The 15296-nt window shown below is 45.8% G+C and overlaps 1 protein-coding gene across 1 annotated transcript in view; it reads left to right on the top strand.

The window, feature by feature from the left end:
- Positions 1-15296, top strand: part of LOC147749118 (transmembrane protease serine 12-like) — a 427409-nt gene that overhangs the window by 279686 nt on the left and 132427 nt on the right. Inside the window, exon 3 of the mRNA XM_086966340.1 lies at positions 11873-12015. Within this exon, the coding sequence (XP_086822466.1) occupies positions 11873-12015 (143 nt within the window). The remainder of the gene's footprint in view (positions 1-11872; positions 12016-15296) is intronic.

Below are 15296 nucleotides of genomic sequence, written 5' to 3'. Positions count from 1 at the left end.
ACCTTGGTTCTTAGGCCTGATCCTGGTTCTGACCCATTTGTCTGCCCTCCTACCCAATTCTTGTGGGGAGGTCAGATCAGAGTCAACCAGGTGCTGATGTAGAAGCTGATTTTGACAATTACTTAAGATTTGCTCTCTCATAATTAAATTATACAATCCTGTATAGTCAGTAACCTTACTTCCCAGCAACCAGCCCTCCAGAGCCTTAGTGGCACACTCAACAAATTCAGACCAGTCCTGAGTCTGTGTCTTCTGGGTATCTCTGAACATTAACCTGTACTGTTCAGTGGTTAAGCCTAACCCATCAATCAGAGCACTCTTCAGGACCATGTAGTTTCTAGAATCCCCATCACTAACTGTGAGGAGTCTGTCTCTGCCTCTACCTTCAAAGGAGAGACACAAGATTGCTGCCCACTGCTCCTGAGGGATCTGCTGTACCATGCAGGCTCTCTCAAGTGCAGTCATCCATTTGTGGATATCATCCCCAGCTTTGTAGGGGGGCACAATCTTACTCAGGTTTCTTGTATCAAAGGACCTGTCTTTATCCTTCTGGATAGTGCTGCCACCAGTGGATCCTAATCCACTCTCTCTAGGCTGTCTTGCTCTAGCAAGTTTCTCTTGGGCCAGGGCAATCTCTAACTCTTGTCTCTGGACTCTCAATTCAGCCTCTCTAATTTGAGATTCTCTCAATTTGGTCTCATGTTCCCTTCTCTGAGGGCTAGTCATCCTCTTTCTGGAGTGACCATGAGAACCTCTAGAAGCATGGGAGTTGTCAGAGTCACCTGAGTGAGTCCTTCTCCTCCTAGGCTTCTGGTTAAGTCCACCTGGGGGTCTGAATGGGTTGTTACCTGATTCATTCCCAAGTAGGCTTAAGTTAGCCTGGTTCCGTCTACTGACCAGCACCTGACTATTTCTGTCATCATCTGACTCACTGCTTTCCACCTCTTCCTTTTCTTCCTCTTCCTCTTCATCTACCTGAGGAGCTCCAGTGATGGAGGCTTCCTCATCTACTAGGATGATAGGACCAGGGGTGTCTACAGTGTCATCCTCTGAAGGATGGCCTCCTTCAGCATTCCCTGTGGGGTCTGCCTTAGAGGTCTTTAGAGTCTCAGACTGATCCAAGATCTCTCTAAGGTGGTCTGTAGTAGGGGAAGGCCCTGTCTTCAGACCCCTTAAGACACAAAGCTGTCTTAATTCCTTAAAGGAAAAAATAGCAAATTTGGATGGTGCCCTTGGAGGGTCACTCTCAACAGGAGTAAGTCCACTGGACCCCTCTGCTCCAGACATTACTCTAGTGTGGGTGGATGTGTTGCAATCTACCTACACTGGTGTTTACCTACTAAACCTATCTAGTAGTTGTAGCTAGGGTGTGCTACTCCCTTTGCTCTACAACAACTAAGTTCAGTAGAACTTAAGTATACTAGTCTTGTTTTATATGTACCTAGCAGGTACCTATATGATCTTTCAAATGATAATCTCAAAGATTCTAATGGTAAAACAACAGCAAGCTCAGATCCCAATCCGCTGCTCACCAATGTGAGAAGTTGGCCTGGTATATAATGCTCACTAATTCTTAGTGATCACTTTGTACCATGCCAAGCAACCCTTATGATGATGGTTGTAATTCAACCTTGTAGACCAGTTATCCTAGTGGTAACGTGGACAAAGCAGTCTTAGGCTAAACTCTGAAAGGCATGTGAAGCCAGCTGTTATACCATACACAACCCCCTTGAATACCAAATGAAAGGGACACCACACAGATATATATTGAAAATATATATTGATTGATTAACTATAAAATCCCTTGGACTCTTTATGAGCACAGAAGCACACGCGTTAAATCACAAGACAGTTTAAAATACACAAAAGTTGCACAATATGGATGAGCCCTAGGGGCCACCTAAACCATATACTAAGAAAGTGGTATAAGAGATACCAGTAGGAAAGTGAAGAGGCCTAGGGCCTTGGGAATCGCTGGAGCTATTCGAGACTAGCAGTGACTAAGTCGGGAGAGGCCCACGGGACTCGGGTGCAGTGTTCAAAGTGCACGCACTTTCCAATACAAAGTCTATGGTGCGTAAAAAGTACAAAGTTAGAAAGTTAGGAACCTTCCGAGTGACCTACGGAGCTGAAACTTAAAACACAGGCCCTTGGGATGTGTACCAGTGCAGGAGCACCGGCGGAGCTGAGTTACCTCACCCACAGGAAGCGGGTGCACAGGGTCGAAGTAGTGTCGGGTTTCGTCACGCTGGTCGATGGTGCTTGGAGCTGAAGATGCTGCAGGCGGCTCGGTGTGAAGAGTTCCGGTGGATCCAAGGGTGGATCTGAAGATGTGAAGACCTGAAAGCAGAGGGGACAGTGTTCAAAGTCACTAGCCAGTGACTACCGTGGAACCAGATTGGAACCAGGCGATGTCGGGTGCAAACAGGCGTTGTCGGGTAGCTTCTTTCTGCAGCCACGTGGATACCCGGGGTCGAGGACGTCCAGGAGTCGGTCACGAGCTGTCCCACGCAGGCTTCTCGCTGTTGGCGGTGTCGGCACCTTGGTCGGGGCAAACAGGCCTTGGCAAAGGCAAGCCAGGCAGAAGTTGAAAGATGCTTAACACTCGGACCAGCAAGGTCAGAGCGGGTGCTCCTTTTTACAGGAGCTTGGGTAGGTCTGGAGCAACCAGACCTGCTGTGTAAATCATCGGTTTCGTTGCCAAGATGGCCGCTGACCACGTGGCTAGTGGCCGGGATGGCGCGTCGAGTGGCACAATGCAAAAGGGCCCCACGCAGGTCGTGGAGATGCTGGGGGGCTGCTCTTCGGTGCAAGGGCTGCTCGGTGGTGGGGGTTCTCAGTCCCCAAAGCACAACGTCGAGGATGCCTCAGAAGCTGCGCAGTCAGCTTTTCGAGTGTCTTCCAAGAGGTCCGGTCCCACGTCACTCGGTGCCTCCACGGGTCCCTTCTGTGCAGGGACTGTGGATCGGGCTCTGAGAGGTCTGGGAGTCTGGTTCTTGTCGGGCTCTGGGCTCGGTCTCCGGCGGGAGGCGGCGGCAAAGCAGACGTCGAGTTGCTGGTTGGTACCTGTGTTCAGAGGGTGGCCACTCCTAGGCCACAAGGGAGATTCTCTTCAGTCTTCTGAGCGGCAGAATGTCGAAGTCCAGTCTTCTTCTTCGTGTAAAGTTGATTCAGGATGATCTGTTTTGCATTGGCACTGCTCCCACTCTTATTCCAATCTGAGGGGTGGATCTCCTGCTAGGTCCCTCCCCTATGGGTGGGACCAGGAAGGGGGGTGGTTACACCCCCTTTCCTTTGTCCAGCTCCTCGCCAGGACTGGGGCTGGAAAGCCCCAGAACCGGTTTGGGCTGGCTTATGCACAGGGACACCTTGTGTGCCCCAGGCATGTCTCAATCTATTCAGCCCTGTCCTACCCAATACACAAAACCCTGTCTGGGGTGGTGCTCGCACCTCCCCAGGCAGGAAACCCTTTGTCCAGGCCCTCCTCGCTGGAAGGACTCCCAGCAGCAGGAGGTCAGACATGTGTCTGTGGTGGCAGCATCTATTTTGTGATGCTGAGGCTCTGGTTAACTTTAACCGTGGTTAAGGCTACACACATGTCGTGTCCCTCTAGAAGGCTGGAATGCTATCCCCGTCGACAGAACTGTTGAGGGGATAGTATTCCAATTTGTATGACACCTTACTCGACATGTTTTGATAAAGCCAAACCAAAGATAGCATATAACCGCGAGGATTATAATGCACTTAAGAGTATATGGTATGGCAATATCCCAGAACAGCTTAGGGAGTGGTTCCCGACAGCTGCAGACAGGCTCAGCTCACGCTAGAGCACCCTCTCACATATTTCCAAGCACTCTGCCTCCAGGATTGATGAGGCCTTCCATAGGAGTGGCTGATAGGAACATATGTGTCCAGTTTAGGGTTAGATATAGGGATACTATATCTAAGCAAGAGGTGATTACACCAACTTACCCCAGCTGAGTGATCAGCCAGTTGTGTCAAATATGGAGGCCAGGCCAGGGGTGGCACAATACATGCTGCAGCCCCTGGTAGGCCTTGGCTACACCTATGCCCTGGGTACCTATGGTACACTGTTACAGGGGCCTATAAGGTGAACCAATTCCAATTGTTTTATGCACCTAAGGTACATGGAGTCCATTTTAAGGAGAGAGCAATCGGCCTGGGGCCCTGAATAGCAGGATCCCAGGCCAACTAAGTCAAAAACCAGCTAAACACCAGGCAAAAAAGTTTGGGGGTAACCATAGTCAGATATCCACCTTCCTACAAGGACCACGCCACAACTCGCGGAACCCGCTTTGCGGGTCCCGCATCGCCGCTGCTGACACAGGAGCTGCAGGTACTTGCTGGGCGAGTGAGCGCGAGACAGGGCTGCGAGCGTAGGAACCGGGACTCGCTTTCCCAGGAGTCCCGGCAATCCTCAGGCCGAGTCACCTGGCCCGCTCTCACTGACCGCCCCGCCCAGCTAAAACCTGACCAACGCCCATAAGAAGCAGTGATCTACGCTGCGCGGGAGCACGCGGGAGCGCCCGGGGCTAAGCCCGGGCAAAGGGCGGGCCCTCTGTGGCCCTCAGAGGCCCGAGGAGACTGGACTGGGCCAGAAATCTTGGTCGGGCACATATAGCACCCAATCCGTCTCTCATTCATCTTGAATACACGGGTTATGTCCTGCCGTGAAACGAGAAGTATGGCCGCTGCAGGAGCTAAAAAGCTTACAGGGACCCTGGACGACTTCATCACCCGTACACACGCACTTATTGACGAAGGGATAATACTCATGGACAGGAGAGTCTCTCAAGACCTGGCCATGGCCAAGCGTTCTTCCCTTGGCCTCATTGCCCAGGCTCAGACACCAAAAACTGATTCCCGACCAGAAGTACAGGTCTCAGTACATCATCCCGGAGCTAACGGGGACTTGGAGGCCTCAAATATTGCCCAGGACCTGGAGGCTTCACCTAACCTCAACATCTTGACTGAGAGTGGAACGCAATGTAGTGAGACAAACATTAGTATCTCTACAGCCAACATAAAAGAAAGGGCCCGGATAGAAGGGGCAATCCCTAAGCAAAAACGTAAAACCAATACCTCAACTGTTGCGAAAGGGAAGAAGGCCATTACTTTACCCAACCTTCTTAACATTGAAAAACCCTCAGTCGGTCTACTTATCCCCATAGAGGGTTCACTTCCCAACAACCCAGGTTTACTGCTGAGTCTCCCAGACGATACCATAATTGACCAAAGTCTGGAAGAAATTTTGCAACTTAGTGGACCTACAGGTAACCCAATAATAACACCACCACAGGAGGAGACCGGCTTAAGCACAAATAACACAGTAATCCTTAATATGCTAAAAGCATTATTAGAACCCATAGAGGTAAGATTACGCTGCTTGGAAACGGTCCTAAAAAATATACATAAGGACATAAGTGCCCCTAGTTTTACTTTAAATAATAAACCCACCCAGGTTACTAATCTACCTAAACCCGCAAAGACCCCAGTGGTTGCCAATAAAGTGTTGGAGACTAATAAAACGACGGTTAAGAAACCCAGTAACACTTTACACCAGGCAGGCTCAAAACCTAAACCCCCTGTTGTAGAGCAAATTAAGAAAACAGATACTACACTGATCTCTTCTAAAAACAATATAACTTCCCAGCTCACACCCAGTGATGGTCTATCTCAGGCCCCCAAACTTGATACACAGGATAAGGCTAAGGATATGGTGCATAGAAATATTCACCTCCCCCCGGATGCCGCGCCCTATGTGGTTATCCTTACTGGAGTCCCTGAAATTCGTTCGCCAGAAGAAGAATCATATCAGGCTCTTAAAAACAAAGTCTGCCACTGGCTAGCGAATAATTATCCCCTTCCACCAAACATACCCACCAACATTTTAATGATAGAGAAGGCTCCCTGGGTAGGAGGCAACAGAAAAAATTTGCAAGGGGACTGCGTGGTGGTTACTTTCGAGAATCCGGAGGTAGTAGATTTTATCTGTAATAGCAGGGCCCCAAGATACCAGGCGAGTACGGTGACCGCCAGACCTCTTTCGTATTTCTATCTTCCCCACAATCAAGCGGATAACCGCTGGGGCTGGCTTAAAGGTTCACACGATCGCATTCCTAGACAGAGGCTTAACTTCCCCTGGGACATACAACCCCCTGCCAGGGAGGAGGGCTGGGATGGGGGATGGAATTTGGTGGGGCCTAGAGGAGGTAGACCACGCAAAGGTGGCCCCTTTCATGGTTCCCATCTCATCCATCCCTTTTACTACCAGCAGCCGCTAAATGGCCCCTCTAATCCCTTGCATTTCCCTATAGCAAATCGCTTTGATTGTCTGTCAACTACAGATTGGGTGGACTGACATACTCAGGGCTCGCCTGGGGAACGGAGCGTCTGTGCTAATCCAACCCGTCCTCGCAAAGATGTCGCCATAGTGGACCTGAACATAGTAGATTCATCCCCCACACCCGGAACTAGCCTGATGATGAGAGAGATTCGGGGCGTGGGTACATCGATTGCCCCTTATACAGACTTAGCACTCTGTAAAGTCCTTACCTGGAATGTGGCAGGATTAAATGCAAAGGCTTTAGACCCAACATGGCAAAGTTTTATTAAACAACATCACATTCTAGGACTTCAAGAAACGTGGGATACCACACCCAGTTTCTCCCTGGACGGTTTCTGTAGCTTTTCCATTCCGGCAGTACCAGGTGTAAGAGGGAGAGCAAAGGGTGGTTTACTCACATTGTGTTCTCTGGATCTAGCAGGGGCTTTCAAAAAATTAGATACCGCATTAACTAATACGCTTGCGGTGGAGTGGACCCTCCCTAACTCAAAGACTTTTCTGTTGATTAATTTCTATAATTCAAAGGAGTCCGCCACTGTAAACGAACATTTGATTTCTTTGTTAAATTTTTTGTCAGCCTATAGGCTTGATTGCACTACCCTCCCAGAACTGGTTATTCTGGGGGATTTTAACATTCACCCCTGTGAGGGAGGTTGTTTTAACGATAGATATGGGGGCATACCATCTGAAGCCATTCCTCATTTCGAGCATACAACCGAAGGCGAGTACCTAGAGTCCCTTCTAGCTAATCTAAACCTCTACGAATTTGACCAAGGAATTAGCGAGCCTAGAGCCCCAACCTTTGTTGGGAGAGATGCCAACACTGTTATAGACTATATTTTTGTTTCAAATGGGGCCCTGGCAAAGGCACGTGAGTACAGTGTGGTCGATCTTATCTCAAGTGATCATTATCCTGTCCTCCTGACCTTGGACCTAAACTGCTTCCGTACCGGCAGTCCGCTAAGCGTGGCAGCTCCAAAGGATCTGAAGTCTAAAGATCAGGGAAGGCGCCTAAAATGGGAGATGATTGTCCCAGACGAATTCTTTCATTCACTCGCCCAAGAGTCTGAGGCCAATATGGCAGTGTGTTTGGACCCAACTGCCGAGGGCCCCAAGGTTTTGGTCGCATATGAGGAGATTTGTTCAAGGATCAGCAAGAACTTGGAAAGAAGGCCAGTTGGGCAAGGGATAACAAAGACTCATAAATGGTTCAACAAGGAATGCTCGAGGATACATAGTGCCCTGCTGAAAGCCATTAAACAAAAACCCAGAGACAGGTCAATAGTGGCCAAGCTAAGGAAGGAATATAAAACCGTAGTCCAAAAGCGCAAACCCCAAATTAAGGAGGAAGCTTGGAATAGCCTTTTATCTGTGGATGTGCTGAGAGACAGTAAAAAGTTTTGGGCCTTTGTAAATCAGCCCTTTTTTTCTGATAACGGGACATCGGATTTAGACTGTGTCATAGAGGACAACAGATGGCTAGCCCATTTTGGCAAAATCTATGAATCTACAGTCCCTGCCTCACCTGCCAATACCCATGACCACTCAAACTTGGTTATGGATTTTAACACCATGGAAGTCGAAAGGGCGATTAGAGATACCAGTAAACACAAGGCCCCAGGACCCGACGGGGTACCCGCAGATCTCTACATACAGTACCCACAATTTTGGTCAAAGATTTTAACCAACGTTTTTAATGCGATTCCCACAGCTGGCTTCCCACCTTCTTGGTCCACCTCTATAATTGTGCCTATATTCAAGAAAGGGAATAGGGCGGACCCGGCCTGCTATAGACCTATCTCCCTGTTGGACTCTGCCGTCAAGATCTTAGGCAGAGTCATCTTGCACAGAATGGGGGATTGGCTGGAGGAGAGCGGGATCCTTTCAGATTTGCAGTACGGCTTCAGGGCACACAGAGGGACAATCGACCAATGCTTGAACCTTCATCTAATCATTAGCAAATATACTGTGGTGAAGGGGGGGCTTCTTTATTTGGGGTTTATGGATTTATCTTCCGCTTTTGATTTGGTCAATCGTTCAAAACTATGGTCTATCTTACGAAATTTGGGTTTGGACACTACCTTGGTTAGCTCTTTGCATGACCTTCATTTAAATTTGTTTGCGTCTGTTAGGGCAACGAGGGATGGAAGGTGTACAGCAAAGTTTAGATCAGGGAGAGGGGTCAGACAAGGGTGCATCCTGGCCCCTCTCCTCTTTACACTGTACATCAATGCCTTGGGGAAATCTTTGAACCCAGCCACCCTGGACATCCCGCGTATGGGGGGGCTACCTATCCCGGTCCTCCTATACGCGGATGACGCTGTTCTTATAGCGTGGACTGGTATAGGTCTGCAAAGACTTTTGGACCATTTCGGCCTCTTCATGGAAGCCCTCGACCTAAAAATTAACACTGCCAAATCCCATGTTATGGTCGTAGGCTCTCGAAAGAAAAATATGAAGATTAGATCCTTCAGCTCTAACAACTCACCAATTTCGAGGGTGCCCTCCTTCTGCTACCTGGGCGTCACTTTTGACGAGAGAGGAACTTGGAAGCCACAAATGAAACTTAAGGAAAACTGAGTTATTAGATCCACCACAGCACTTCTGAGCTTCTCCAAAAGATTGGGCTCGAAACCTATGGAAGCCATGACCAGGATCTATAGAGCCAAATGCGTGGCAATCGCATCCTATGGGGCAGACATTTGGGGCTATGTCCCAACTCCAGGCATACAAATCGCTGAAAACAATTTTATACGGGCCCTGCTGACACTCCCGAAATCTTCTCCCACACATTCAATCCATAATGAAATAGGCATGGGATATGTCTCTGATCTTCTAAAAATGTCCCCAGTACTTTGCTGGATTAAAACCTGGACAAATGAGGAAATCAGCTTGAATCATTGCATCCTTAAAGATTGTATATCTCTGGACAAAGCTCACACTATACCATGGCTGGCATATGTTAGAGCGGCATGTGCGAGGCTAGGGCGCCTGGAAATGTACTCTCTACCGCAAAATCTCAAAAAAGAGGATGTAAAGTGGGTGAAGCAGCACTTTCGGACTTTGTTGGAATGCGAAAGAGAATCGGTTGAACTCAGTAAACCTACGGTGAGATTACTTTTTCAACTTTCCACAACTACAGCTATGGAACCCTATTTAAAATATGTCACAAAGCCTTACCATCGCTTCCTGCTCATAAGGTTCAGATTCAATTTGATCCATCTTATCCTTGGCTCGTACACAGAATGGGGTACCCCAGAAATGTTCCCCCTTGTACATGTGTTTTTCAACACAGGACACTCTGCACCTGGTCATGTTCTGTGAGCACTACCTGGTGCCGCGGAAAAAATTTCTTGTTCCCATCTTGAAACCTTTGAATTTCGTCCAGGTACGGCCAGCATTATTATACCTCCAGATGTTGAACTCGGTGCTGGTTGCATATGGTGTAGCCTGTTTTTTAGTAGCAGCCGCCAGACAGAATAAACTAAGAGCTGCCGCACCACTTAATCATCAAATCTGACTTTCTGTATAAACCTTGGCGAGAATGCTTCTAACATGCTGATATAGGTGTTCCCCACATCTATCAATCCCTTTTTTTAATGAATGTGTTTATTGTGTTCTTAGAAGGAGTAGCAATCAATTCTTTACACCTGTTTAATTGTATTTTTTAATCTGATTCTATGTATCATGCACTGCTTTTATGGTTTTAATTAACCGAATAAAGTTTTTTGACTGACTGACTGACAATTCCTGCATGGTATACTTCCTACATGGCAAACTGCATATTCAATGAGATTCCTCACTATGGCATTTACGGTTGATTAATGTTAGACTATTACAGCACTAACATAGGTTTTTCCGTTCTGGCCCTCCTAATATTGATGGATGGATGCACTGATAGATTTAGCTGCTAAATTCCTTTCCGGGTGTGGTTCTTGTTGCTGGAATATAATTAGGCTGTGCGGTTTTAGGTTTAAACCTATAATAACTGATAAAACCCCACTGAAAGAAAAATAGCCCTCACCGGTGAAAACATATAAACACTGAAAAAACACCTGCACAACCAGAAACTAAATGCCATTCAAAGAAAGGAAAAAGAAAGTGAAAGAGTCATTTTGTTCTTACTGAAGGGGTCAGTAAAATGTAACTTTGTTATACAAGCTAGTAGTAAGAAAGACTGGCTAACATTATTCTGCTTGAGTTTTGTTCTTTAGGGATGCCACTAAAATATTGTTTCTTCTTCCTTTTTCTTTTTTCAGTTTTATGGCCTTTGGTTTAAAGATGCAGGGTTTAGTTTCACGTTTTAGGTTTAGTTTAATTATTTTATAAACTGTAGAGAATCAGGACATATCAAACTCACATTTGATATTTTGGCTGCATTTGATTCTTTCACTGATAGGTAAAACGGCTAGTTTCATAAAAATCTTTCCTAATGTGTCATCACATTTACTCACAGAGAATGGGTAAAAACCCTTAATACATCAGACCATAGTTTCTAGGGGGACAGTATTGATAGTAAGTGAATTTCCAATACCTCAGTCTTTAAACATTAAATGCAAGGTATAGTGACAAGTATATATATCACCAAGCATCTGGGATAGTGGTGAAAACGTGACACCAGACTTTTGGAAAACATGGAACGTTGTGTCACTTGTTATGCACTGCAAAAAAGGTTCTTTCCAAGTTTAACAAAGATTGGAGTGATTTTTGTTTGTATTTGTAGTGATTCAGCTATGTATATAAAAATGTTATGTGATGACCTGTCAAAATTGATACCCGAGCTGAAGTGATTCCCTGTAGGAGATCCTTGCCACTTTTTAGATGGTATGCTGAAAGCATCTTTAAAATCTTCAGAGTTAATGAGGGATGCTATTGACTTTTTAGTCCATTCTGGTGCACTGTTTTCTTATGCCCAGGAACTAAAATGCAAATATTTATCAATTTGTGCTTTATGTGGCATCAAAGAAAGAGTCATCCCAACTCTATACCTTAGCTGACGGTTCTCAGCCCAAGGGGCTATGAATGCTGAGAGGGCCTTTTCACAGAAGTTTACATGGGAAGGAAAGCATGAGCGCACATGACCAAAGACTCACTGAAGAAGTATTGTATGGTGTACTACAATAAGATTCATTTGCAAAAATCTCTTTGGACCTCATATACTCTATACGTACACTGTCTATATACCATGTTTTTTTCAGTGCAGAAAGCAAGGAATGATAAAAGCAAAACGTTCCATAAACACCGGAAAAACACTTTTTCTGTTGTAATTAGTGTTGTGAAAATGTGTACCCACTGATAACAACTGTTTTTTAAGATATTGAAAACCCCACCAGAATTTACCAAAAATAGAAACTGAAAACAGGACAGCCTAAATATAATCTACAGGATGATTGAGTCGCCCCATTGTCATGATCTCCACACTTGGATACTCCCTTTGCTTTAGCTACCCTCTTAGCTCTAAGAGCATACATGTGCATTAATAAAACATGGCTTGTTCTATTATAGGCACATCAGCAATACTCTTACAGGAAGCACAAGTGGACATCCTCTCTACTTCTCTTTGTAACAAGCCAGGATGGTATAATGGCGCCATTTCATCAAATATGATTTGTGCCGGCTATGCAGATGGAGGTATTGATTCTTGCCAGGTAAAATCTTTTTTGGGATAAGTACCTTGTAATTATTTATAGTTGGTAATTTTCACAATATTTAAGGACATGGAGTTGTGTTAAATTTGTCTATGGCCATTTAGTAAAACAAACTGTTTCTTTTTCGTGGTATATAATACAGGCTCTGATTGCAAAAGGCATTAGGGAAGACAATATGGAATGTTTACCAGATAATCTTGCTCACGTTTGTAGCTGATACCAAAGGTTTTTACGAACGAAATGTGTGCCAGGGTAGTCTCAAGAAGGTATTCCCTTTTTTGCATGAGGTAAGGCCCCATGCAAAGGAAGGAATCCTTTGCTCCCGCGCTGTATTGGAAATTCTGGTGCAGAGCCAAAGATCCCGCCTCATTTGCATGAGGTAAGGCCCCATGCAAAAGAAAGAACCCTTTGCTCCCACGCTGTATTGGAAATGCTGGTGCAGAGGTAAAGACGCTGCCTCTTTTGCATGAGGTAAGGCCCCATGCAAATAAAGGAATCTTTTGCTCCTGCGCTGTATTGGAAATGCTGGTGCAGAGGTAAAGATGTCGCCTCTTTTGCATGAGGTAAGGCCCCATGCAAAAGAAGGAATCCTTTGCTCCCGTGCTGTATTGGAAATTCTGGTGCAGAGCCAAAGATGCCGCCTCATTTGCATGAGGTAAGGCCCCATGCAAAAGAAAGAATCCTTTGCTCCCACGCTGTATTGGAAATGCTGGTGCAGAGGTAAAGACGCTGCCTCTTTTGCATGAGGTAAGGCCCCATGCAAAATAAGGAATCCTTTGCTCCTGTGCTGTATTGGAAATGCTGGTGCAGAGGTAAAGACGCTGCCTCTTTTGCATGAGGTAAGGCCCCATGCAAATAAAGGAATCTTTTGCTCCTGCGCTGTATTGGAAATGCTGGTGCAGAGGTAAAGATGTCGCCTCTTTTGCATGAGGTAAGGCCCCATGCAAAAGAAAGAATCCTTTGCTCCCACGCTGTATTGGAAATGCTGGTGCAGAGGTAAAGACGCTGCCTCTTTTGCATGAGGTAAGGCCCCATGCAAAATAAGGAATCCTTTGCTCCTGTGCTGTATTGGAAATGCTGTTGCAGAGGCAAAGATGCTGTCTCTTTTGCATGAGGTAAGGCCCCATGCAAATAAAGGAATCTTTTGCTCCTGCGCTGTATTGGAAATGCTGGTGCAGAGGTAAAGATGTTGCCTCTTTTGCATGAGGTAAGGCCCCTTGCGAAAGAAAGAATCCTTTGCTCCAGTGCTGTATTGGAAATGCTGGTGCAGAGGTAAAGATGCCACCTATTTTGCATGAGGTAAGGCCCCATGCAAAAGAATGAATCCTTTGCTCCCGCTGTATTGGAAATGCTGGTGCAGAGGCAAAGATGCCGGCACTACACAGAGGTGGTATGCAGTCAGTACACGCTCCAGGCGCCCCTCATGAAAGAGAAGAAAAGAGGTCAGAGGCCTCTTCCTGCACTTACTGCACTCACCTGTAGGGCGATCACGCCTCATTTTGAAATGCAGGACTGGGTGTCACAATGCACAGTGAAATTTGGACTGGCGCCTCGCCACAGCTGGTCACCCTTTCACTAATGTGCTGTCCTCAGTACAGGCGGGGGTTCGCAGCTGCTCTGGGAATACTGCATTTTCTGTGGTACAGTGCACTGCTCTGCTCTTCGCCTGGTGCACAGACCTGTGTTTGCACCGTGGGCGCTAAGTGGGACAGTTCCCTCTATCAATAATACAGCCACAGTTGTGATTTCATAGTTGATTTTTAGGTCGAGCATTCAACACCTCTTGTATATACTTTAGTGTATACCTTTTTTGTTTTGTTTTATATAGCGCAAACTAGATCCGAAGATATCGGGTATCAATTAAATCCAAGAACCTGCCTATATGACAATCTGTATATTCCACAGGTTACATAAGGAATCTATTAACACAAAGATTGCCTGGGAACCATCCAAAAATTTTTTTATCACAAAGTATCATCATTTTTTACTAGGCATCCAACTTTCCGCATCAACATTTCAGGTATCACAGTACAAATGTTTCCAGGCATTCCCTCATATTCAGAATTAGACCGTAGTGACCATATTAATTAAAACTAGACACCATCATGCTCCTAGAAAACAATGATAGTGCCCTATAACCCTGGTACGTGATATTTTACTGATGTATTTAAATGTCCCAATAATACACATGAAACTCACTATTCACCCCCATCATTCTTCTTTCTTTCACAAATAAAACCCTCTCACCTCTATTTTATATCCACATAGTGATATGATGGGCGATGTAGCTCCTGAATTCTTAGTCTTATCTCAATCCCAGTGCTTATGATTAGTGCCTAGTATATATGAAAAAGCCTGAAATTAGTGCTTGTACCCCTAATTTACAGTCTTCAATATTGCTTGATTCATACATCATTCCCTCACCTACTGTTAGGCTATCAACCGTCTTTCTCCACATTTACTTCTGGCGATTTCCACTTAGTCCAAATTTCACAGATCATTATTTTTAAAACAGATATCTCCTATTGTACAAAAGAGAGGAACCACTTGTCAAAATACCCTCCTCATCTTAATTCCGCCAAGTTAAAATCCCATTCACAATATACTTCTCTCACCTCTTATTGTTTCTGCTCTACAAAGATCTATAATCCGTCTTCCTTCGTTCCAGTGCAACTGCAGTAATTGCCTGAAATCGACCAAGAGACACTTATTCAGGTCCCCTTCCTACTCTATCTTCAGTAATGTAGCCAACTTATTCAGTACTGCAGCCCAAACAAACGGTATTCCAAAGTACCTCCTGAATTTCTCTCCTTAAACTATACTACAATGTTCCCAATCCCACCTTAATCCTCCATTCACTCCTCTAGTGCGTCTTTGCTCCACAACAGCAAGGCCCGGTAAATCCTGCTCCTCCTGCTCGAAAAAAGACCCACCATCCGTCTTCCTGCAGTGATTACCAGAAATTGACCAAGAGACACCTATTTAGGTCCCCTTCTCCTGAATTCCTCTACTTAAACTATACTTCAATGCTCCCAATCTCACCTTATTCCTCCATAAACTTCTGTGGTATGTCCTGGCTCCGCGACCGCTAGGCCCGTTAAATCCCGCTGTGAATTGCCGGTCGAGAGCAGGGCTATTTAAATTCCCTGGTAACCAATCACCTTGCGCACATCCTCGGTCCTAATTACTCTGCCCTGGTTCCCTGCGAGGTCCGCACTCTTTTTTTATATGTTCGCGATACCTCCAGACAGGGCTATTTGAATTCCTTATTGTCCAATCAC

This window comes from Lissotriton vulgaris, chromosome 1_1, assembly GCF_964263255.1.
Source record: "Lissotriton vulgaris chromosome 1_1, aLisVul1.2, whole genome shotgun sequence".
In the NCBI taxonomy this organism is placed as follows: Eukaryota; Metazoa; Chordata; class Amphibia; order Caudata; family Salamandridae; genus Lissotriton; species Lissotriton vulgaris.
This window is presented reverse-complemented; position numbering and strand designations above follow the sequence as displayed.